Source organism: Podarcis liolepis (assembly GCF_965112155.1).
Source record: "Podarcis liolepis genome assembly, chromosome: 6".
Taxonomy (NCBI): domain Eukaryota; kingdom Metazoa; phylum Chordata; class Lepidosauria; order Squamata; family Lacertidae; genus Podarcis; species Podarcis liolepis.
Genome location: NC_139559.1, coordinates 97,735,706 through 97,757,895, shown reverse-complemented (window position 1 = coordinate 97,757,895; position 22,190 = coordinate 97,735,706). Strand labels below are relative to the sequence as shown.

The following is a 22,190-nucleotide window of genomic DNA, read 5'->3' as shown; positions in this document are numbered from 1 at the left end:
GTTTAGCTTTTGTAGGTGACACCAGAGACAAATGGTTCAAGCTGTTGATGTCCGCTAAGAGATTATTTGTTTAATGCTTTTTGAAATACTTATATTTGTGTTGAGGCACTTCTGGGTACTTCAGGATGTGCTGCAGATATCTGATCCTGGTTTGAGGTCTTTTAAAGGGTGGGTTTGATCCAGCTCATCAGATACCATGTTTGTAAATTCAGACCCTTGGAAATGTGCCATAAAATGTATAAAACACAGTCGCTGCATTCACAAAAGCCATTTCTCTTCCTGTTTTCTCCACGTGCAGAATGAGGCGAATAAGATCAAGAAGGAAGCCAGAGAACTTGATCAGCTCATTAACAGGAAGCTGAAGGATTATGAGGACCTAAGAGAAGACATGAAAGGCAAAGAGCTGGAAGTACAGAACCTTTTGGAGAAGGGCAAGACTGAACAGCAGGTCAGTTCTACTTGTATGTAAACTCTTGCCCTGACAAAAGCCATAAATGCATGTTAAACAGGAGTGGCTTAACTGCTCTCAACCTTTGAAAACTTGTGTTAACCAATTCATGGAGAGGTATGGTGGACATGTGTTTAGGGCTTTTTTTGATTGTGTGTTCTGTAGAATGGCTGCACCATGCGCGGGACAAGCTAGGTGCAAAGTGTTCATGGAGAGACGGCATGGGCCCCAGAGCCAAGGGAAAGTGGCCTGGAGACGAGGAAAGGACGGGTGGAGAGAGAGAGTAGGCAGTAAGGGAGAAACAATTTGCTGTAAAAGGCAAGTGAAGGTTTTAGTGTCCAAGCCAAAAGAGACCATAGTGGTGTGACTACACACCTGTTAGTAAAGCAGAATCAGCAGTCAAAAACAGAGTTGGGGAGGACGAAGGACCTTTCCCATTCTTTAGCATCTTTGTCCTTAAAATATATGAACTGTTTTAAAACGTTTAGATTTTGTTCTTGTGACTGTGCAAATGTACTTTCCTATAGTGTTTAACTTCCTTGTAAGCTGCTTTAGTCACACGATAATCGGAGACTCTTAGGGTCAGTATGGCTTAGAGGCCACTTCCTCCGTTGTGTCTGATTACATCCTCCTTGAAATCCACTGAAGAAAGAAGCATTGCCAGTGGCTCTCTCCTCTCTGCTGTGGAACCCACTCCCACTGAAGACTCACGAAATCCAGGCCTGAGTGTATTTCAGAAGCATTGCAAAGCCCTAAGCATTGAGCTGCCTTGTGGGGCTAGAATTAAGGTGGGGAAAGCTTAGGAAGATTTCACTACTTTGCTAGGGACTTGACTCCTGCCCCTGCCCCTTTGGGGAAACACTGAAGCTGCCCAGAGTGGGAGGGGTACAAATAGAAGAACAACAACACTCAGACTGTGGCAGGAATCCACCCAGCGCTCGTGGGGAAATGTGGTGTGATCTCTTAGAGTAATCAAGTGAAACTTTTAACACATGGCAAGATAAAAATCTGTAATTTTATTAGGACAACTTACTTGTTGTTTACTGTTGTTACAATTGTTTTCTCAGAATTTGTCTTCTGTACCATGAAGATAAATAAAAGCAGTATTTTTTAAAATAATAATAATAAATTGAAATTCGGTAGAAGCAGTCTGTGCATGATACACGCTATATGAAGGCGCTGTAGAGAGAGGCCGAGAGCGTGTGGCTGACCTGCTGTCTTGTGTCTGCTTGCACAGACTGCCGACCAGCTCTTGGCTCGAGCAGATGCTGCCAAGGCTCTGGCTGAAGAAGCCGCCAAGAAGGGGAGCAACACCCTCCAGGAGGCCAATGACATCCTCAGCAACTTGAAAGGTAGGCGGCAGCGTGACTTCCTGATGAGTCATTTTGCAGAATGGCAGGCTGACCTCCCTGAGGGACTCCGCCCTCTCTTGGGGGGGAAGTGGGCCAGAATCAGAACATTGTTCCACAGGACGCGTTTTTCCTTTTGCTACCGACTGTACTGCTGTAATCACGTCAGGATTATCCCAGTGAAACGTGTATGTTCAGGACTGAGCGTACGCCCTGATTTTGTGGAAGTGCAGAAGTTAGCTTCCTGGGAGGGCCATATGTCAATGGAAACCTGGTGGCTTTGCCAAATAGCTTAGCAAGCTTCGTAACTGGGCACAGGTCTGAACTTTGGTCTCAGTCAAAAACTCCAACCTCTGTAGCAGGATTCCCAAGGTGCAATACATTTCAGCCCTTGCACATGTTTCCTTCTGACAAATTTACTGTAGCCGTTTACATGACAAGACAGAAAAGGATAAGATAATCACTTGTGAGGATCTTTTGTAAGCCCCTCTGAAAGCTTCTCAGGGTCAACAACATATTGTAAGTATTTTTAATGGGGGGGGGAGACACCAGTTTCTTCTCATCCACTTGCATTCCAGTGGGTTTCGAAGACCTTTGATGCAAAACAGTGTTTCGTGGCAGGTCTGTCTGTCAGTGGCTGTTAGAGACAGTTGCTATTTGGACCTTGCCTGTTTGGAAGCTATATGCCTCTGAATATCAGATCCTAGGGACAAGCGGGGTGGGGTGGGGAGGCTGTTGCTTTCATGTCTTGCCTATGGGCTTCCCAGAGGCATCTGATTGACCACGGTTAGAAATAGAAGGCTGAGTTATCCAGTGGGGCTTCCTTACATTTCCCCCCCCCCCTCCAGACTTTGACAAGAGAGTGAATGATAACAAGACTGCAGCTCAGGAGGCCCTAAGGAGAATTCCTGCCATTACCCAGACCATCTTGGAGGCCAACAATAAGACACGGCAAGCGGAATTGGCACTAGGCAACGCTGCTGCGGATGCCAGAGAAGCAAAGAACAAAGCTGCTGATTCTGAGAGAATTGCTAATTCTGTGCAGAAGGTGAGTCTTGTGCATCAGTGGTAGAGTACATCCTTTGTATAAGGCTCCGTGTTCAATCTCTAGTAAATACTGGGCTGTCTGGACCATTGATCTGAAGCAACATATTGAGGAGCTTCATTTGTTCAAAAGTATTTTTTTGTGGTACAGTTTTTTCTGAATTATCTGTCCTCAGACCGCAGACGTGAATAACATGTCTGAACAGTTCATGAAATGAACTCTCAGTACACAGAATACTAGCATGTCAGGACAAAAGTTCCCAACTTGCTGGTTTTCATGCGTGTGGAATTTACTTTCTCCATTTTCCAAACACATCATGCCTCCTGTCCACAGCCTGAAGTGGCAACAGCACATAGTCATTCACATAATTATTCTGCATAAATAGATCAGCTCTTGGCAATATGTAATAGACAAGAAGCTGTCTTCGATGAGACCAACTGCTGTTTTAGCATTAGTGGAAGTCAAAAGCTGACATTTCTCTACTGGGAAGCAGTTGGTAAAGAAGCCTGCTAGTTGTCTTGCTCTTAATGCTGCCCAGAACAGAGAGAGCTTTCCTATAACATTAAAGGGCCAAGTACCATGGCAGGGTGTTCTTTCGTACCCTGTTGAGAAACACAGCTCGGTGGCAGAGCACACGATTTGCATGTTGAAAACCCCTGGTATTAATCCATTGTGGCGCCAGGTAAAGATGGTTATGAAGGCTGGGAATGATCCCTGCATGAGTCACTAGAAAGGTACACCCTGGTACATTGGGACAAGTTCTAGACTGTGTGGACCCACCGATCAGTCTAACTGTACGGGGCAACCTCATATAGACACATATAATCAATATTAGTACTTCAAATGAAGTTTTAAGATGAGGCTTTAAGAGCAGTGAAGGAATTAACTGGAGGGGAAGCACGTTCGAGTCTGCCTTGACTTCATTAGGCACAGCCCAGTGCTGGCGCTGATTGGGACTCAGGAACAAACTGCATGTATGTTTGGACCAGCTGTGCAGGCTCTTCATCCTTTCACATATACTTGCTTTGTTCAGGTATTTTCATTTTTTAAATGGTTTTGGTCTCTGCCCATTCTAGAATGCTGCTTCAACAAAAGCTGATGCTGACAAGACCTTCTCCACTGTTGCTGAGCTGGACAAAGAAGTGGGTGACATGTTGCAGCAGCTGGATGCAGCAGAGAAAGAGCTGAAGGCGAAACAGGAAAGCGCTGATCAAGATATGATGATGGCAGGAATGGTGAGTTACTTTGTCTGCTTCAAAAAAAACAACCTTTGATTTTGGGGAGTTAGATTGGCATATTGTTAATCTGCAATATCAGCACAGTGGAACCTCAGGTTAAGTACTTAATTGGCTCCGGAAGTCTGTTCTTAACCTGAAGCGTTCTTAACCTGAAGTGCACTTTCCCATGGAAAGTAATGGAAAAGTGGATTGATCCATTCCAGACAATGAAAAATACCCCCTAAAACAGCAATTTAACACGAATTTTACTCTCTAACGAGACCGTTGATCCATAAAATGAAGGCAATAATCAATGTACTGTACTATAAAATAAATAAGACAGTATTGTAGATGAAAAAAAATAACATTTCTTCTTCTTACCTGCACTGATGATAGTCATTGTTTGGATGGGGAGCTTTTATCCATTTCTGCAGTCACACAATCAACCAGTAGCTGAACTGGGCTCCACACGATCCCCAAAACAATGGCAGAAGGCAGAGTCCCCCAGAAGTCCCCCAAATGAAGGAGCAAAGGCACAGGGCAGACTCACATAAACAAATCCCAAAATCCCTTGCAGAATCCCAAAATTTTCCACTCCCCCCCCCCCATGATAGGTGGGCTTACCTAGCTAGGTGCCACCCATCTTGCTACAGCTGGGGGGGCAAGGGCTGGTCAAGGGCTTTTCGGCCCAGGCTCACCTTTGTTTTCTTAACAGCTTCACTGCTCTTGGTCTTCGTTAGGGAAGCGTTCCTTGCCTATCTTTGGGGCTGGGATGCAACCTGCTGGGCATCCTGCAGATGTGGGGGCCTGGCTCCTGGCATTCGCGGAGGTCTCGGAGAGCTCCTGCTGCTGGAGCCCAGTCATGGAGCCCCCATAGGCCCTGTGGATGTCCAGGCTTGGCTCTGGGCAGTGGCGAGGCCTCCGAGAGCTCGGAACACTCACTTCCAGCTTTAAAACATTTGTAACCCGAAAAAACGTAACTTGAGGCATTTGTAACCAGAGGCACCACTGTGTGTTGGTTTTTTAAAAGAGACTTTACGAAACCCATGCACGGCTGCCTGCCCTTCAAAGAAGCCTCATGCCATTTGGAAAATCATTTCCTTCTTTTCTCTTTCCCATCCTCTCACCTTTGTCTTCCTGGGCGACTCCCTTGTCTTCCAGCAGAAATAACATTGCATGATGCTGCAGTGTTCGAGACAGAGTTGACACATGCATGCTCATTACTCAGGGACTTAGGTGTGTAGAGTTACTCACTGCAAATTAAACACCACAGGTAGTGTCTTATTAGCTGGTTCATGTGGTCAGCCACAAGTAATTGATATGGAGTTACACACATGCATATGTGAATTCAGTTGTCATATCCATTTGAATTTATTTTTTAATTCCCAGGCTTCAGAGGCAGCTCAGGAAGCAGAAGCCAATGCAAGGAAAGCAAAGACCTCTGTTAGCAGCTTGCTGAGCATGATCAACGACCTCCTTGAGAAGCTGGGTGTGTATCTTCAGCTGGTAAAGTGCTAGAGAGATTGACCTTCTCGCCCTGAATCGTGTGGCATTTGGGGTATTGCCCCTTTCCTGTTTGTTTGTTCTTTCAAGCCATTGCTGTACCTGGCTAACATAAGTTTGTGTAGCTGGGCACCTAGTCTAATACTTAGAGAATTTTAGAGACGATGTGGCAAGCTAGGAAGATCAGGTTTTTGAATTATTTTGCTTTTTTAATCTCTTTCTCTTTTGCATTTGACCAGTGGAAATTATTTCTGTATCAGAATAAAGTGGGCCTTAATTTTTAAAAAAAAATTCTAATTTTGTATGTTGCTCCCATTACAGGGCGTGTGGAACCTGTGGACTTGAGCAAACTGAATGAGATTGAGGATACTTTGAACACTGCCAAAAACCAGATGAGGGACAACGATTTGGACCGGAAAGTCTCCGATCTGGAGAAGGCAGCTGAAAAGCAAGCCAGTGCCATCAGTGAATATGACAGGGACATTAACACCATTAGGAAAGACATTAGCAATTTAGAGGACATCAAGAAGACCTTACCAACTGGCTGTTTCAACACCCCGTCCATTGAAAAACCCTAAGGATGTGCTAAAGGCAGGGGGGCGTTCCCTCAATGACTGGTGGAGCAGTTCTTTTGGCTGTGGAGTGCCTTAATTCCTAGGTTACCTTCTTCAGGACCCCCACCTCATCTCCCACACAGCTATCAGTTCTTTCTTTCCCAATTCAAGGGAGAAAATTGCAAGTTTCTGAATGAACGCAAATTAAATATCCAGCCTTTGGGCTTCAGAAGGGTTTAAAGATATGAAATGTATACACTTCCTTGCTCAAAACACTCCATTTTCTCCTCTTCTCCCAGAAAAGACTCCCCTTTGATTTACATAATGATGTGAAATATTATGGACTGTTGTGCTGAATTACAGAAAGGGCTATGAGAACTGATACATAGTGGGGGCAGTCACAGGCTTCTCCTTCTTTCATCCCCTGTATCTCTCTCCCGTACCCCATCTCACAATTTCTCTGTTCTTTTTGTTTCTATGAAGGAAAAGGTTTGGCTACCAAAGTATTAAATTGTAACGGCCAGTATAGCTACAATTTGTAAGAAACGCTGAAGGCCTTCAGAATCAGAAAAGAAGAAAAAGTCAACTTAATTCATATATTAGTGGCCAATTAAACTACCACTTTGGTAGCCAGCTGCCAATTTTAAAGAAACTTTCTAGAGTGCAATATGTATATGTATATCTTGATTCTGAGAAACAGTTTCTCAGAAATGCTTTCGGGGAGTCATGAGGAAGGAGGGGTGTGTTAGGTCTCCATGGTGCTATACCTTGGCCTGCCTTCGACTTCTGAGAACACAGGCAGAAATTCTTCAAGATGGAAGACTCTACTTGTGATCAGAATTGTTCCTGTCACCAGCCAGTCACTAGTAATATTCAAGAGGTATCTTCCAGAGACAGATAATTTAATATCAACAGATTCTGTCTTTGTCTCTTGGGGGCGGAGGAAGCCCCTGAATCAGACTCTTTCTTTTCTTCCCTTTTTTGAAAGAAGCATCCACTATCCAGAGAGTACTTTTTTTTGCTAGACTTGCCTGTGAAATTTGAAGTCAACATAATCCTCTCTGGTAGAAACTCAAATGTTTGCAGAGCTCTCTTTCTGCAGGTCGAATCATATCATTTTGCCATGGTAGGTTTACCTCTTGTGTAAAAGAGGAGTAATCACAAAATATAGCTGATCCATCTTTCTAGGAAAAATAATTGGTCAGGCCTAATTCTAGGGGTAAATAACTCCAAGAGTTCACAGTATTTACTAACTGAGCTGGTGGTTGCTTGGTATGAATTTCTGCCCCGCTCAGAATGCCCCCTCTCCCACTTTGATTATGCTTCCTTGTGGGGAGAAGATACCTCCTTCCATGTTGTCTCTCTTCTCCACCCCCCCCTCCCTTTTAATCCTGAACTGGAGGAAATCATCTGCCTCTGCAGTTTCCTCAAGAGAGAGGTCTGATGCTTCCACCCCCTGCCTTTGAGATCTGCATATACCCACCCTCAAACACTATGCAACTTTGTACGTTTGCGTAGAGGGGAAGAAATTTATTATCTGACACACACACTGGTGCTATTAATTATTTCAAATTTATATTTTTGTGTGAATGTGGGATTTTGTGTCTTTTTTATCATGATTATAGTGTGAAGAAAAGTCTGTTTCTCTCTCTCTTGCCCCTCTCCAGCCTTCCCCCCTGTAAATATGCTTGGCCTTGCATCCCGAGTGGCCCTGTTCTCTCACTGCTTCCTCTTCACCGCCACACTGCCCGCATCCTCTCCTCCAGGTTATTATTCCTCTGGCAGTGAGAGGCAGGGTGGGCGAGGGGCAGGTATTTTCTCTGCCCATCCTCACCTCTGCACTCCGTACTGCTAGTTAATAGTGTTCCATATCTGCATTGCCAGCTGAGAGGCAAGTTGCCCTCCTAAAGCCACGTGAGACCTAAAGGAGTCAGAGGGGTGTAGCTCACGATGCCTTAGGCCATTTTGGGTGATGCTTTGCCCTGGGAGACTCTCTGGGCTGAAATGGGGAGCTCCAACTTGCACGCCTCCTCTGCCCCACACCTCCTTCCTCCACTGTGAGCAGAAATGGGAGAACCGGAATACCACCCATTCAGGCAGATCCAGAGTTCTCTGAGCGGACAGGAAGGAGACCCACCGGCCTGAGGCCTCCTCCCCAGGTCTCCTGCTTGGCGGGTGAAGGCATCACCCAAACTGGCCCTTTGTTTGTGGTCTTGATATTATGAATGGTTATAGGCTTCCTGCTGGCTTTGAAGAGGAAATGTGATTGGGCCTACTTCTTACTCAGGTGGTTTAACCTAGGTCTGAGCTGGTACCATTTCTCCATGCAGTTTTGTTTTTCAAGAGAAAAACCTTTCTCTCAGACATGGCTAGTTGTCTGCATGTAGGGAAATTAAGGAACATTCAGTCATGGGAGCCATTTACTGAAGGGCTGCCAGCCGGCCACATGCTTTCCACCGCAGTAAGCGCTGGACCATTACTGTCGATTCAGTAGCAGGTCTCTGTGAATACAGGTAGGCAGGCAAAACCCCTTTGGCCTTGGTTTTTACAGCACCTCCAGGGCCAGAGAGAGAAGTTCCAGCCAGATCTTAATTTTATCCAAGCAACTTCTTCAACAGTTTACATAAAGCCGACTTGCATGCATACAGGCAAACAGAACCGAAAGCCATGAATTGGAAAGGGCTTTTTGCTGTGGCCTGTCGCACTTGACTAGAAGGGGATGATTACAGTTCGTAGTGTGCTTCTAGTCCTTTCCTTGCCTTTCTAGTATTTCCCCCCTTTTCTCTTAAACAGGTTTTAACAGATTTTTTTTATTTTTAAATAAATAAATAAAAAGGCCTTTATAAGAATTTACGAATATTGCGTTAACAGCTATTATCACGTTTGTATAGGTCCAAGTTATTTCTTTGCATAACAAAATGATGCAACAGCTGTTCACGGGAGACGCCTGCTGAAGAGTTCCCTTCATTTTATTTTTTATTCTCAACTGTGAGCACCTCAAAAAGTGCCTTCACTCCAGTTTTAGACTTAAATCTGTGGTCTTGCTGTCTGGGGGCAGTGAACAAAAACAACAAAAATGCAACACTTGGCAGTTTTATGTATAAAACAGTATTTCTTATTTATAATAAAGACTGAATATTTGTAACCCCTCATATGCTGGGTTCTTGAGTATTTACTGTGTGTGTGTGTGTGTGTGTGTGAGAGAGAGAGAGAGAGAGAGAGAGAGAGAGAGAGAGAGAGCGCACATGCACCAGCTGTCCAAATATATTTGCTTTTCCTGTCGGATTTGAATACGGGGGTGGAACGGTCTCATTTTACCTTACCACCTTTTTGTGGAAGGAAACCTGAGCTAAAAAGGATTTTAGCATGGAACTTCAACCAATTTCTAAATGGCTTCAAGATTTAATTTCACATTTTGAAAATATCCCCCTCTGTAGCGGCTAAAATGCTCACTTTGAATTCTAGAGACTTCTCGAATAACTGGAGATTTCAGTGACTGATTCACCATGACCTCTAAAACGTTTTCCTGGGTATCATTTATATTTTATTAAGAAAATTTCATTTATAAGAAGATAAGATTGAGAAAAAAGAAAAAAGTGGGTGAGAATTTTAAAAAGAAACGATACTGGGTAACCATAACCAGCTCAGACCCCACCAGCATATATCTGATAGGAATTTTTTACCACAGTGTTCAGATCATTGTGCAGTTCTTAACACTGAATCTCATCTGTCATTGGCTATTCACTTAGCTTAGATCATTTTGGATCTGTTCACAGTCTTCTTTAGAATGTGTCATCCTAAATAACTCCAAATTATCTAAGAACTCATTCCTTACCTCTAACACAGAGTTTATGAATAAGTTGCAATACAGATCCTTGAGAAATCCCACTATTTTCTTCCCTCCACTTGTCAAAAGTTGGTCACTTAGTCCTACCCATTACTTTTGTGAAAGGCAATGTCCTCTTATTCTGTGGCTGCTAAATTTACTTAACGAGTCCAATAAGAGTACTTCCCGTAAAATTCTTACTTGGACAGGATTGGGCACAACAGCTGAACAATATGGATCCAAGCAGAGCTAGGCTTTTCAAAGTTGCAGCCGTGTTGAGAAATTGCCAATTATTATTTTACACTTTTTTGAGCCCCTCCTAAACTGTTAGAATTTCAGTCCTCCCCTGGGGAATATTTAGAAAATTAGCCTCCCCAATTTTGCCGTCTATGCATGCAATTGTGGGTCTAGTTTAATGCTGTTGGTTTTTCTTCCTTACAGTTCCCTTCTCTTAGCCCATTGCTCCCTTCATCCTCCAACAGAGTGTTATTCAACATGACATGAGCCAAAATTTCTCTTAAAATATTTTTTTTCTGAGGAAAAAGCTGTTGAAGAATTTCAGCTCCCCTTCCCAAGCTGTCGCCCAGTTAACAGCATCATTATAATCAAAATGTGATCCTTTGATTAATCGAACGGACGAAGCTCTGTGGCCTTACTGAAAACATTTGTGTCTGCTGGAGAATTAATTTTAGCGATGATTATCTTGCTTGCTTTACATGAGCAGATGATGGGGTGGTATCACCCCAGAAAGAACTTCATTCTCACCCACAACCACAAAACCTTTGTCTAGAACTGCTGGAGTGTGTTGTGAAAATAGTGTCTGTATAATGCACTCTTGGTTAAAAGCTCATTTGGCAGCTCAGGAATTGACAAAATCCCTCTCTGTATTAATCAGGAAATGCTAGGAATGTCATCAAGGAATTCCATTGATGCTCCCTTCCTGACAGTTACAACAAAGAGGCTAAAAGGGCAGAGTAAAAGAAAAGAAAATTGAATGTGTATGCAGAGGGGCAAATAAATTCGTTAATCTTGAGAGGGAAGGAAGGAGGGGTCCGTTCTGCAGGAAGGGGCAGCAGACTGGACAGGCCAGATGTGACTGTACTTCCCTGCCATGCTGACACCTCAGCCACAGTCTCGCCAGGTATGCATCACCTAGCTTGCTCAACGGAACTGAGCAGCAGGGTGTGGCCCTTCACTGATCTGCCGCAGCCCTGGAGGGTGTGGAATTTTATTTTAACCTAAGCTTCAGGGAAGGAGTGCTTGAGACAACTTTATCTGAGTGGAGAGGTAGTCACCGACTAGGTAGTGATAGCTTCCAGGCAAAAGTATTTTTAGCCACAGTTTGTAATCTGCTTCTACTGCCTCTTTGGTCCCACAGCAACAGTATTTACACTTTTTAATACTGCCATGCACCTTCTTTATCTGTTAGGCATTTCCTGCATCAGCAGGAGCTAAGCTGTGGCCCTCCACCTAGTGTTGGACTGCCATTTCTTTCATCTTCAACTGTTGGCCATGCTGGCTGGTGGACTGTTGCAGAACTGTAGGCCACCAACATCTGGCAAGGGGCAAGTTATTACATGGAGAGTATTTCCACTTGAGAAGAACACATTAATCCTGCAAGAATCCTTTTTGATCATTCAAACATTCAAAGCACTTATCAGCTTGTATGTATGTCATCCTAGTAGGCCTTACAATGGCCTTGTAAAGTAGATTCATATTATCATCCAATGTTGCAGATTTTGGGGATAGGAGAAGACGACACAGTGGTTTGCATGTCATGTTGGGAGAACTCACACTTAGCTGCAGCTTTCCAGGGCAGGAAAGTAATGTACATTCTATGAAATTATAGTTTGTTGTTGGGTTTTTTTGCCAAAGTTGTCAAGCTTTTTTGTTGTGGAAAATCGGGGGGGAGGAAACAGTGATTAGCTGAACTTGTCTTTCTGGTAGCCCCACGACTCTGGAACTCATTGTCAGCTGACCTCCAAAAAGTTACCTCACACCAGTTTTCCCCCAAAAGATCTTGAAGGCCCATCTATTTCAGACGGCATACACATGGGTTCTTTTGGGCGTATGCTTTTGTGCAGCCTGTGTTTGAGCTGAAGGCTTAATGCAATTTATGATTACATTTATCAATGTTGAAGGGGTTATTTTTCTTTTAAAAGTTATATTTTTCCATCTGTGTCCATATTAAAGTCTCTAATATGATCACATATTAGACCAATATCCCATTTGTTCATATCCAGTCCATCTATTTGATTCCATTTCTTACTGTATTCCACTTCTTGTTGGAGTATTCCATTTTGGTTTTCCATTACATATCCATAAGTTCATGTCCAGTTCTGCATATCCAGTTCCATATCCTGTTGCATCCCATTTCCTCTTTTTTTTACAATGGTATCCTGATCTCTTCCACTTTCATTTTCCCCCATCTATTTCTAGAGGAAATAAGGTAAAGGACCCCTGACAGTTAAGTCCAGTCGTGAATGACTCTGGGGTTGCGCCGCTCATCTTGCTTTACTGACTGAGAGAGCCGACATACAGCTTCCGTGTCATGTGGCCAGCATGACTAAGCCGCTTCTGGCGAACCAGAGCAGTGCACGGAAACATCATTTACCTTCCCGCTGGAGCAGTACCTATTTATCTACTTGCATTTTGATGTGCTTTCGAACTGCTAGGATGGCAGGAGCTGAGACCGAGCAACGGGAGCTCACCCCATTGTGGGGATTTGAACCGCCGACCTTCTGATCGGCAAGCTCTAGGCTCAGTGGTTTAGACCAGTGTTTCCCAACCTTTTTTGGGCAAAGGCACACTTGTTTCATGAAAAAAATCTCGAGGCACACCACCATTACAGCCCCGTGACGTCAGCGCGCAGCGTCACGCCGGGAGGGACATGAATTGCTAGCAAATTACATAATCACCTCCTTGAGGGCTGGCTCATCTTCTCCGAAGGCAGAACCCCATTAATTAACAGCACAGACTCACACCATAGCCAAGACGAGGGGGGGAAACCTCAGAGAGCAGGGTTCAAATCACCCCACCTGGCCAGGACAATCCCTGGGTGCTCCCTTGGGCCACTCGCCTGACCCACCTCGCAGGGCTGTTGTTGCGAGGATAACACGGGGAGAACCGCGCGCGCCCCCGGGAGCTCCTTGGAGGAGAAAGCGGGTGATGAATGCAATGCACGAAATATATGAGAGGTGACCAGGTTTTGCAGGTGAGGGGCCCCCACCAGCCTCCGCTTCCAACACCCGGCGCAACGACGCCGAAGTTTCCCCCCGGGCTCGGCTCGGGAAGCAGCGCTGCTCCCCCCCGGCTCCCCTTCGCCCTCCCGGCTCTCTCTGCCGCCCACTGGGGACCCCCCTCACCTGCCAAGTCCGGAGCGCCGGTGGAAGTTGCATGCATGCATGCAGGGTGCCGCGTTGCCATTGCATTGCACTGCACTCCATGCAACGCCTGCACGCATGCATTGCCTTGCACGCCCGCCAAGGGGTCTCCCCGCGGTCCGATGCGTCCCCTCCGGCGCGGATGCAGCATTGCAAAAATAAAAAACCCCCGACACAGCCCTACCTGGGGGGCAGCCTCCGCCTCCGCGGGGATCCCCGGGCTCCATCCTGCCGCCCGATCTCCACGGGGGCGCAGGCAGGCTGCGCGGGGTCTGCGCGGAAGATCCCCTGCCCGCCCGGCCGCCGCCGCTGTGCTCATTCCATGGCCGGGAGAAGAGCGCTTCAAACAAAACGCCCGGCCCGCCAGGCCACGCTGGGAAACGTAGTTTGCGCACCCCGCGCGGGCGCGGAGCCCAAGGGCAAGGGGACTACGGATCCCGGCAGCCCCCGCGCCGGGGACGGAGGGGGAGAGGCCAGGTGCAGGGATGGAGGGACGGGTGGGCGAGCGAGTGATTGAGTGAGTGGCAGCCGCCAAGCCTTGGCCGAGAGCCAGGAAGGGCCTCCCCGGAGGAGGAGGAGGAGGAGGAGGGAGGCGCAGAGCGGGAGGGAGGGAGGGAACCCCAGGGGTCATCTAGTGACGGCGCCCCAATCGAAAATTTGACTTTTTTTAAAAAAAAAATCTTTCGAATTTTTTAATTTTTCCCGCGGCACACCAGGCAACATCTCGCGGCACACTAGTGTGCCACGGAACAGTGGTTGGGAAACACTGGTTTAGACCACAGTGCTACCTGCATCCCTACCAGAGGAAATACCATAGCTTTAGTAGCAACGTTCTTTGGGTACGTTCCAGATTGTAAGCAGAATCCTTTCTGTCTGCTTAAGCTAAAGAAAGGCCAGGACTGAAATCCCAAAGCTTTTTTTCCTTTCAGCTCTATCAACACCCTATCCAGATATATCTCCAAATCATCATTTGTAATCTTATCTTCTACTTCTCCTCCAAATCCTTGAATGGAGATCATTTCCAATTCCATTTCCACATAGCCATCTGATTCCTTCAGTTTGCTTATTTCTTGTTCCAGTCCTGCCACTTTTCATCAGTTTCTTCTGGAGTCTCTGTGCATTCTTCATTTCCATTTTTAACTTCATAAGCCTGTTTCTCCTCTAGCTTATTATTTCCATCGTTATCTTCATCCTCATCAAACATTGTTCTGAACATTTTTAGCTCTTCAACCTGTCTATGGGAACTTTGTTCTAATTTTGTGTTTGCCCAGAAACGTGAAACTGTTTGCCCATCTCTACTGCCTCAGTCTTCTACTGCCTGGTATTGCCATGACCTGGAGGCAAAGGACCTGACAAACCATAGCAAAGCATGGTGATGATCTCACCCCATGCTTCTTCTGAGCCTCCCAGCAGTGAGCAACCACAGAACATTACGCTGTCTGAACCAGCATCATCAGCTTAAGGCTGAGGAAGCTGCCAGACAGCTCAAGAGATTATGAGAAACACCTGAGCTTTAATTACCTACAATTAGAGTTTGGAATCAGAGGCAGTAAGCTAGGAGATAAGAAAGGCCTTGTACATATGTCACTTTTAAGTAAGTTCTGAACTCCATATCCCTATATGCATATGTATAGACTGTGGGTTCCCCCCACCCCAATGATTTATCACCAAACAAGCAGCTTAGGAAAGCATTCCTGTTAAGGATGAGCCAAACAGAAAGGCAACAAAGTGCCCTGCTTCCTCAACCTCTTAGCAAGCATTGTTATCAATGTATGTGGATAGGGGTGCTCTGACAGACATGATGTACTGAAACTGGCATAAAGCTTTGACAGTGTCCATTGCCAAAGTCCATTGCCAAACAAACTTTGCAGCCATGGGAAAGAGTAGACAGCTCCTCTTCTGAGTGGGTAACTAATTAAAGAACAGGAAGCAGTGCTGAAGAGGGACGGTGCACAGTTTTTACAACAGAGGAAACTAAATTCTGGATTTCCTAAGGACTTTTACTGGAAGCAGGGAGCATAATTTTTTCACAAATACTTGGAGAGTGGTGCCAAGTGTGAGCAATTAACTAGAAGCTATGGGAGATCTTGAACACATGTCACTGAATGTTTGCAGAGGACATCAAAATGACTCAGGATGGTGCATCTCAAAGCAAACTTTGAAGAGATCCTAACTGATTCCTCTAAAATGGGTGAATGGATAAGAAAAATGGCAGGTGAGAGTCAGTTGATCTGATTCACAGCAGAGGTTTTCAGACTTATTCAGTGGGGCCACAGAGTTTCTCAGAAGCTTACCAGGATGGCTTCTATTAGAAAACCAAGAATAGTGGATAAGCTTCTGTACCACACTTGGTCTTCCCCAAGACTACACAGCCATAGGAGAATGTTTGGTGTGTTCAACACGGCACCCTCAGCTTATGCACAATTAATGGTGAGGCGCACTGTTCCTATTCAGCTGTGCCCTGTGTGAAAAACTGCTTGTGGTCTACAGGAAAAGCTCCAGAATTCTCTGCAGCACACAAAGCTCAGTAGGATAAATCACTTTTCATATGGAAAGCAGGAAGTGTGAAGACCACTGAGCTAAAGCAAATAACACCGCCTGAACGGATTGTTTTGTCTGCTTGAGTTTGGCGCAAAATATGAGCTGCTTTGTTTGTATAAGGCTGGTGTTGGGTATAGAGTTGTGAGTATAGTAAATTCAGTTAACCTGAATTTAAATATGTACCGTACATTCCAGAATACTTTAATCAGGATGAAGTCTTAGCTCATCTTCTTTTTCATCATAGATTCAAAATATGTCAGACATAAAGGAGTCCCTCTCAAGCTGTTTTGATTGGATAACTGCTGGTGAGGTGTGTTTTCTGGGTGTTGCTAAGGTAATAGTAATAATTATAATGCTAACAAATTCTTTGCAAGTATTCTAATTGGGCTAAGGTGAGTGGGAACATGCCCATTTCATTCCGGAACGTGGCACAGGTTTAACAAAAGTGGTGTTACCTGAGGGTAAAACCAGCTACTTAATGAAGTTGTGTTTTACATTAATGAGTTTACAGAACAAGCCCTGCGGTGAGTCTGGCCTTGGGCTTGCCCTGTAAGCGATTTTAATGCGGAAGATCAATAATTAAATTGTTCTTTCTGTCCTCCTGCCACCCATCCCACTCCTTCTTGGCCTGCTGCCAGGGGCTTTGGCTGCTGTGTTCTGCAGAGATCCGCCCCTACGAATGGCTAAGAAGAAACTGTTAAGTGTCTCCCTGAACTGTACATGGGCTGGGCCCTCTTTCTTTCCTTTTTTTTTTATTTGCAAGGTGAGTCAGACTGAAGGCAAGTTCTCTTATTCCTGTCTAGAGTGATTCAGGCAGAGGAGGTGATAAAAAGCACCTGGAACAAGAAACGGAGGCCCAGGTGGAATTGTCCGCAGCTGCACGTCCACCACCACACAGCTTTGTCCCTTGATCTTGAGGCTTTTGCTTGGAAGAGTTGGATCTGAGCACTTTCTGGACAACACAGCCCTCCGAACTTCCCTGGAATGCCTCAGCACTGGCTGGTGACTGTCAGCTGCCTTGCAATCACTCTCCTCCTCCCGCCAGCTGTTGGCATTCAAAGAAGAGAAGGTGAGGCAAACGAGCGTGAAATCTTTCCACTTTAGTTTTTGGAAGTGAGTTTCATTTTGCAGTCTTCTGTCTCTCCCTGACTCTTGTTTTGGTGTCAGGTGAACCGTGGGCCAGCTGCTGAGCAGCCCCTTGTTGTGTGAGAGAAGTAGCTAAGCTGAAGACTCTTTCTCTTTATGGGCACGTGGAATGTATTAGGAACTGGGCAGTAACGTTTTCAGCATGTGGGCGATAATGGAGGATGGGACCAGATCTTCTTAATCTGAGCTTCCTTCCTTAGGTCTGGCCCGCGTTTCTCCTCCAAAACCTTCTAGTTAGAGGTAGATGGTGACGCGCACACTGGGGTCGCCTAGCAACTGCAAGCTTCCTCATGTATTATCTGTATCCTGATTGGGTGTCTGGGCTGAGATATGGTCATACCCGGTAATCGGTCAGTGATGGGGACAAATGTCCTATGTCTAGTGGATAAGTCCACTATAGGTCTTTTAGTAAGAAGGTGACAAGTGGATGAATGTTGATCCCCAGTAAATTTAGATTCATTCAGGGACTTTTGAAAATGCTGCCCTTAGTGTTTTACTTCAATCTCCAGATGGAATATACATTCAAATGAGACATGTTTATTCCAATACTTTTTATATGCTTCCTAGGGCAATGGGGGAGGGGCTTTGGTTCAGTAGTAGAACATCTGCTTTGCATACAGAAGATAGTGAGTTTCATTCCTTAGCATCTCCAGGCATGATTGGGAATGTCTCCAGTCTAAAATCCTGAAGAGTGAAAAGAGCTAGATAGAGCAACGGTCTTACTCTATATAAGGCAGTTGTTGCAATGGAAGAAACTGAGGGCGGGGGTGGTCATTTTTTAAATAATTGTTTTACTAATTTTTTTTAGATCTTGAGCTAGAAACAGAAATTCAGCTTTCAAAGTACATACAGTATACCATGGAAGGATATACGGTCCCTGTGTGCACTTGATCAACAGTGTTGGTGTTAATTCTTCACTTTTTAACGTTAGCGGGGTGGTTTCTATGATGTAATTCTCTCAGCATATCTACCAGCGTCTTCAAAATTAATTCTATGCATTTGACACTTTTCATAAACTCACTGTGGGCTAACACATCAGAGTTCTTAACTTGGATTTAGTAGCACTCATATGTTTGGCCACACATTGATATCAGTTTTACACCAGTGTTCCTATGGTGCCTTCCCTTAAGGAATCCTGTGAATTGTAGTTTCAAGAGAATGATGAGAATTGTCTTATAAATCCCTAAACATTCATATATAGCCATGTAGAGAACAAGAATTAAGACAACTATAATTTGTTATATATAACAATTGTTTATAGACAAGGGGTGATTCCACACTAGATGTTTTAGTGTGGGACTGCCACGCTCTATTCATTCACTTTCTATTTCATTCATTCATTTTATTTGTATACCACTTTTCAACACTCCGGGAATGGCTTCAACAGGCCTGCTAAACCAGGTGAGAGTAGCCAAGGGGTCTCAAATCCCCAGTGAGTTAGGGACTTCCCCTGCATGCAAAGACAGGCTCCGGTGGGTTGAGTGGACAATAGCACGCCCAACAGTCAAGAAGGTGGTTTCTGCATGTGCTGTGTAGAGGGAAGTGAGCAGATGGGGCGCATCCACCTAGGAGAAAGAAAACTCTGACCTTCAACCTCTGCTGCTTTGCGGGATAGTTTTGGGAGAAGAAAAGGCTAAGGAGTAAACTATGGTTACCAGATGTCCCCGTTTCCTGGGAACAGTCCCCGGATTTACAAATCTGTCCCTGGACAAAATACGTCCTTGGAATGTCCCCGGATTTCATATAATGTCCCCAGATTTATATTTTAAGTGTTGTAGATTTATTAGTAGGGAATGAATGTTGCATGATTGGTTCAACGGCACAAGACACAACATATAGGGACTTCCAGCAAGGCAAAATGGCGGGTGCCATGGCAGCGAGCAGCTCCTGAAGCCAGCCAGAGCCAACTGCATCATCAGGCTGGCTCTGGGCTTGTAAGACTGCCACTGCCGAGGGGAAACCGGGGATGCCCAGCATGTCAACTGGGGGAACCGCTGACACACCCCCCATGACCCAAATCGAGCTGGGAGTGAGAGTGTCCGGCCACCTGGCCAACTGCCCAGCGGCACTCCGGAGCCGACACTGGGAGAAGGAGGAAAGGAGAAGGAGAAGGAGAAGGGAGAGAGAGAGAGAGAGGAAGGAGAAAAAAAGAGGGGAGCCCTGACCTTGCCACACTGCTGCTGCCGCCGCCGCCACTGAGGAAGAGAGGTAGCAGAGCACCGGGAGGGCAAGGACATGTGGCCGAGCCCAGGCCCGACCGAGGCTACTCCACGGCAGATAGCACTCCAATAGATCATGCCAGGGCCCAGAGGAAGGCCACGTGACAGAGGAGACCCAGAAGAGAAGATATTGCTTCTTAATTTAAAAAAAAAGAAAGTTTTTTTTTTTTTTTAATTTTAAAATTTTTGTCCCCGGATTATTTGAAAAAAATCTGGTAACCTTAGAGTGAACCCTCCACAAATCTGGAGTGGAGTCCCTAAGACGGTTGGCTGGCACCTTGTACCCCTCCTTCCAGCAACTCCTGGAGTCAAACATATTGCTCTGCTTTCCTCTGGACCACATCAGTGAGGCTAAGAGGGGGTCTTGTCATCTGGGCAGCCCAGGACCTCCAGACACACTACCTAGGCTTGCATCCCGGGGAAGTCACTTCAGTGCTGGTAACTCAGTGGTTTGACATCACCCCCAGAGGCACACTCCATTATCTCTTGAGATGCTAACAACATACATGGCACATACATGTGCAAATCTACACACACACAGCTGCCACAGGAAATAATAGATCTCAGGGGAGAGGGAATTATAACCAACACTGAACTCATAGAGCATGAGGAATCATAGATGCCAGTAGTGAACTTATTATCCCAAATGTAGATGTTTATCTAGCCCACATGGCACCATCCATGGTAATGAGGGAAGTATCAGCTTTGGGAAGACCTCAAGGTTTGCAGAAGTGCAAAAAATATTTAGGGGGAAAACTAATATATTTAGCAATGGTAATGTGAGGAGGGAGCACAATCCAACCCAGTGAAGAGTGAACTTCCTGAGCGGTTGCAGAACACTGACTTCTTTTGTGTTCTGGAGTTGGAATGTTTGCAAATGGGAGGTCTAAGATGACCAATCTGGACAGGGAACACAGACCCTTTGTGTCCCTATTTTCCAGAGACAGTCCTGGATTTAGAGAAGCCATCCTGGTTTCTGATTTGGTCCTGGAATGTCCTGCTTTTTCTTAGGACATCACTATTTTCATCAGAGAAATGTTGGAGGGTATGGTAGAATGTCCCTGTTTTCATCAGAGGGTATGGAGTTATGTAACCCCTGAGCCAAGGAGATAACTATATAACCTTTAGAAGACATCTGAAGGCAGCCCTCTATAGTTTTATTATGTTTTTATGTACATGTTGGAAGCCGCCAAGAGTGGCTGGGGCACCCCAGTCAGATGAGCGGGGTAAAAATGACAAGGAATGGTCATTTTGTATGGCTGCATGTCCCTATTTTCATCAGAGAAATTTTGGAGATAATGGGAGCAAGCTCTTGAACCAAGAGGCAGGGGAAACAGGTGTGAATGGGAAGGAGTGGAAAGGGGGACAGAATAAGGGGCTTAACGCTTAATATTATCTAAACCCGTTATGTATATTTATGCACTAGGAAAGAACCTTGAAATGACAGGAGTTACCTTTTCTTTTTGCCCACCCAACACAAACAAAGGCGCTTATGACCACCTTCAATTGTTTTACTACATCAAAATTCAGTTGGTTCGAGTTCGGATGTTCCAGGTGCACTGAGGTGAAAGCAGCACTAAATAACAGCCTGCTTGTGTCTGACAGATGGCTTTGACAGCTTCAGGTCTATAAATGCATCAGTCCTTCTCACTGAATGAGCAGAAGGCAAAGCACTGACCCCAGAACCCTGCCCCGCGTTAAAAAATGGAAGGTAAAAAAGGCAGCATTCCCACTTGCCTGCCGATGATGAGTGACTTATTAGCAATCTGGGAAGCTGACGGTGTAGTACCCAATTCATCTTTCCACATTATCCCAGAAGAAGGCGGGGGGGGGGGGATAAGGCAAGTTCCTTTACATCTTACTTCAGAAGGCTCTTTTCCCATAGTGGCGGAGCAGGCACGGCTGATCCCCTTCTTTTGGAGCTTGGCTGCAAGGCCTGAGAACAAAATGGCGCTCCCTCATTCCACATACAGAAGCCAATCATACTGGCAGTTGCATCTTACTTCAGTCTTAGTTCAGCCCTGGAGGCAGGACAGTGTCATCTGCTGCACCTGAGGGCAGAGGGCTGGCTGAGGAGGTGCAGGTCACATCCAGCTCTGTCCTCCAACACATTGCTGCTGACCTGTCCCCTCCCAGCACCTGTAACTTGCTTACCCTTCCAGGATTAATTTGGTCCCCAATTCTTCCTTTATGCAATTTCTCTCAAATCCATCAGTTTATATTCTCCTCATTCTGAGAGACCAGCGGGGAGGGGAGTCTGTCACAGCAGAAGGGGGAGACACATGTCTCTTCACCAGCCTGACTCATCTCTGCCTCTCGGCCTCCCTTCTCTCCTGCTCCACCTTCTGAGTCTGAAATTCCCTCCGCCACAGACTCTTCTTGCTCACTAAGCCCTGTTACCCCTTCAGTTTCTGACACCTCCCCCCCCCCAGTCTTTCTTCTCTTTCTTCTCCATGTGACTGCTCATTGTTGTCCCACCACCACTCCCTGGGCTCTGAGCCTTCCTTCCCTTGGGGTTCCCCAGCTGGTTCCTCTGTGTCCAACCAGTCCCGGACATATGTGAAGTTTTATTGTGAAAGCCCATCTCAGCACTGAGACTCTCATTCAGAAAAGCTATGTGAAGAAACTTCACAGGCATCAGCACTGGGAAGAAGGGTGACATTACCTTGTGTCAACACATGCAGTTACAGACACGCTTATCGTGATGTAATTGCCTCCAAAGAGGCTATGGACAGACACAAAGCAGTGAGAAAACAACAGCAGCAGCAGAATCAAGGCAAGACTGGATGATGTAATCTGTAAGCAAGTTGAGCTATTGGCTATGAAAATTGCTATGCAGTGCTAATTATATGTGTTGGTCAATCTAATCAGCAGTCATTGCCATATTAGGCTTTTTTAAGTTAGGAAAAATAAATGTGCAAAGAGTGTCAAGTCTTTCTCTCACTGGGAGGGTAAACCT

General features: G+C 45.5%; 2 protein-coding genes across 3 annotated transcripts in view; both read left to right on the top strand.

Moving 5' to 3' along the window:
* The window catches only part of LAMC1 (laminin subunit gamma 1), a 118,142-nt gene extending 108,874 nt beyond the window's left edge, over positions 1-9,268 (top strand). Inside the window, exons 23-29 of one of the 2 annotated variants that reach the window (XR_014527086.1) lie at positions 299-448; positions 1,686-1,800; positions 2,646-2,845; positions 3,919-4,077; positions 5,449-5,548; positions 5,884-7,246; positions 7,288-9,268. Coding sequence is in view for 1 of the 2 variants with exons in the window: in XM_083507014.1 (XP_083363140.1) it covers positions 299-448; positions 1,686-1,800; positions 2,646-2,845; positions 3,919-4,077; positions 5,449-5,548; positions 5,884-6,140 (981 nt within the window). In the remaining variant the exon portion in view is untranslated. Of the gene's footprint in view, positions 1-298; positions 449-1,685; positions 1,801-2,645; positions 2,846-3,918; positions 4,078-5,448; positions 5,549-5,883 lie in introns of both variants that reach the window. The other variant, XM_083507014.1, reaches the window with a different exon arrangement.
* A 7,347-nt stretch (positions 9,269-16,615) lies between these two features.
* LAMC2 (laminin subunit gamma 2) overlaps positions 16,616-22,190 on the top strand; it is a 44,155-nt gene continuing 38,580 nt past the window's right edge. The window contains exon 1 of the mRNA XM_083507057.1: positions 16,616-16,935. Coding sequence (XP_083363183.1) covers positions 16,851-16,935 — 85 coding nt within the window. The 5' untranslated portion in view covers positions 16,616-16,850. The remainder of the gene's footprint in view (positions 16,936-22,190) is intronic.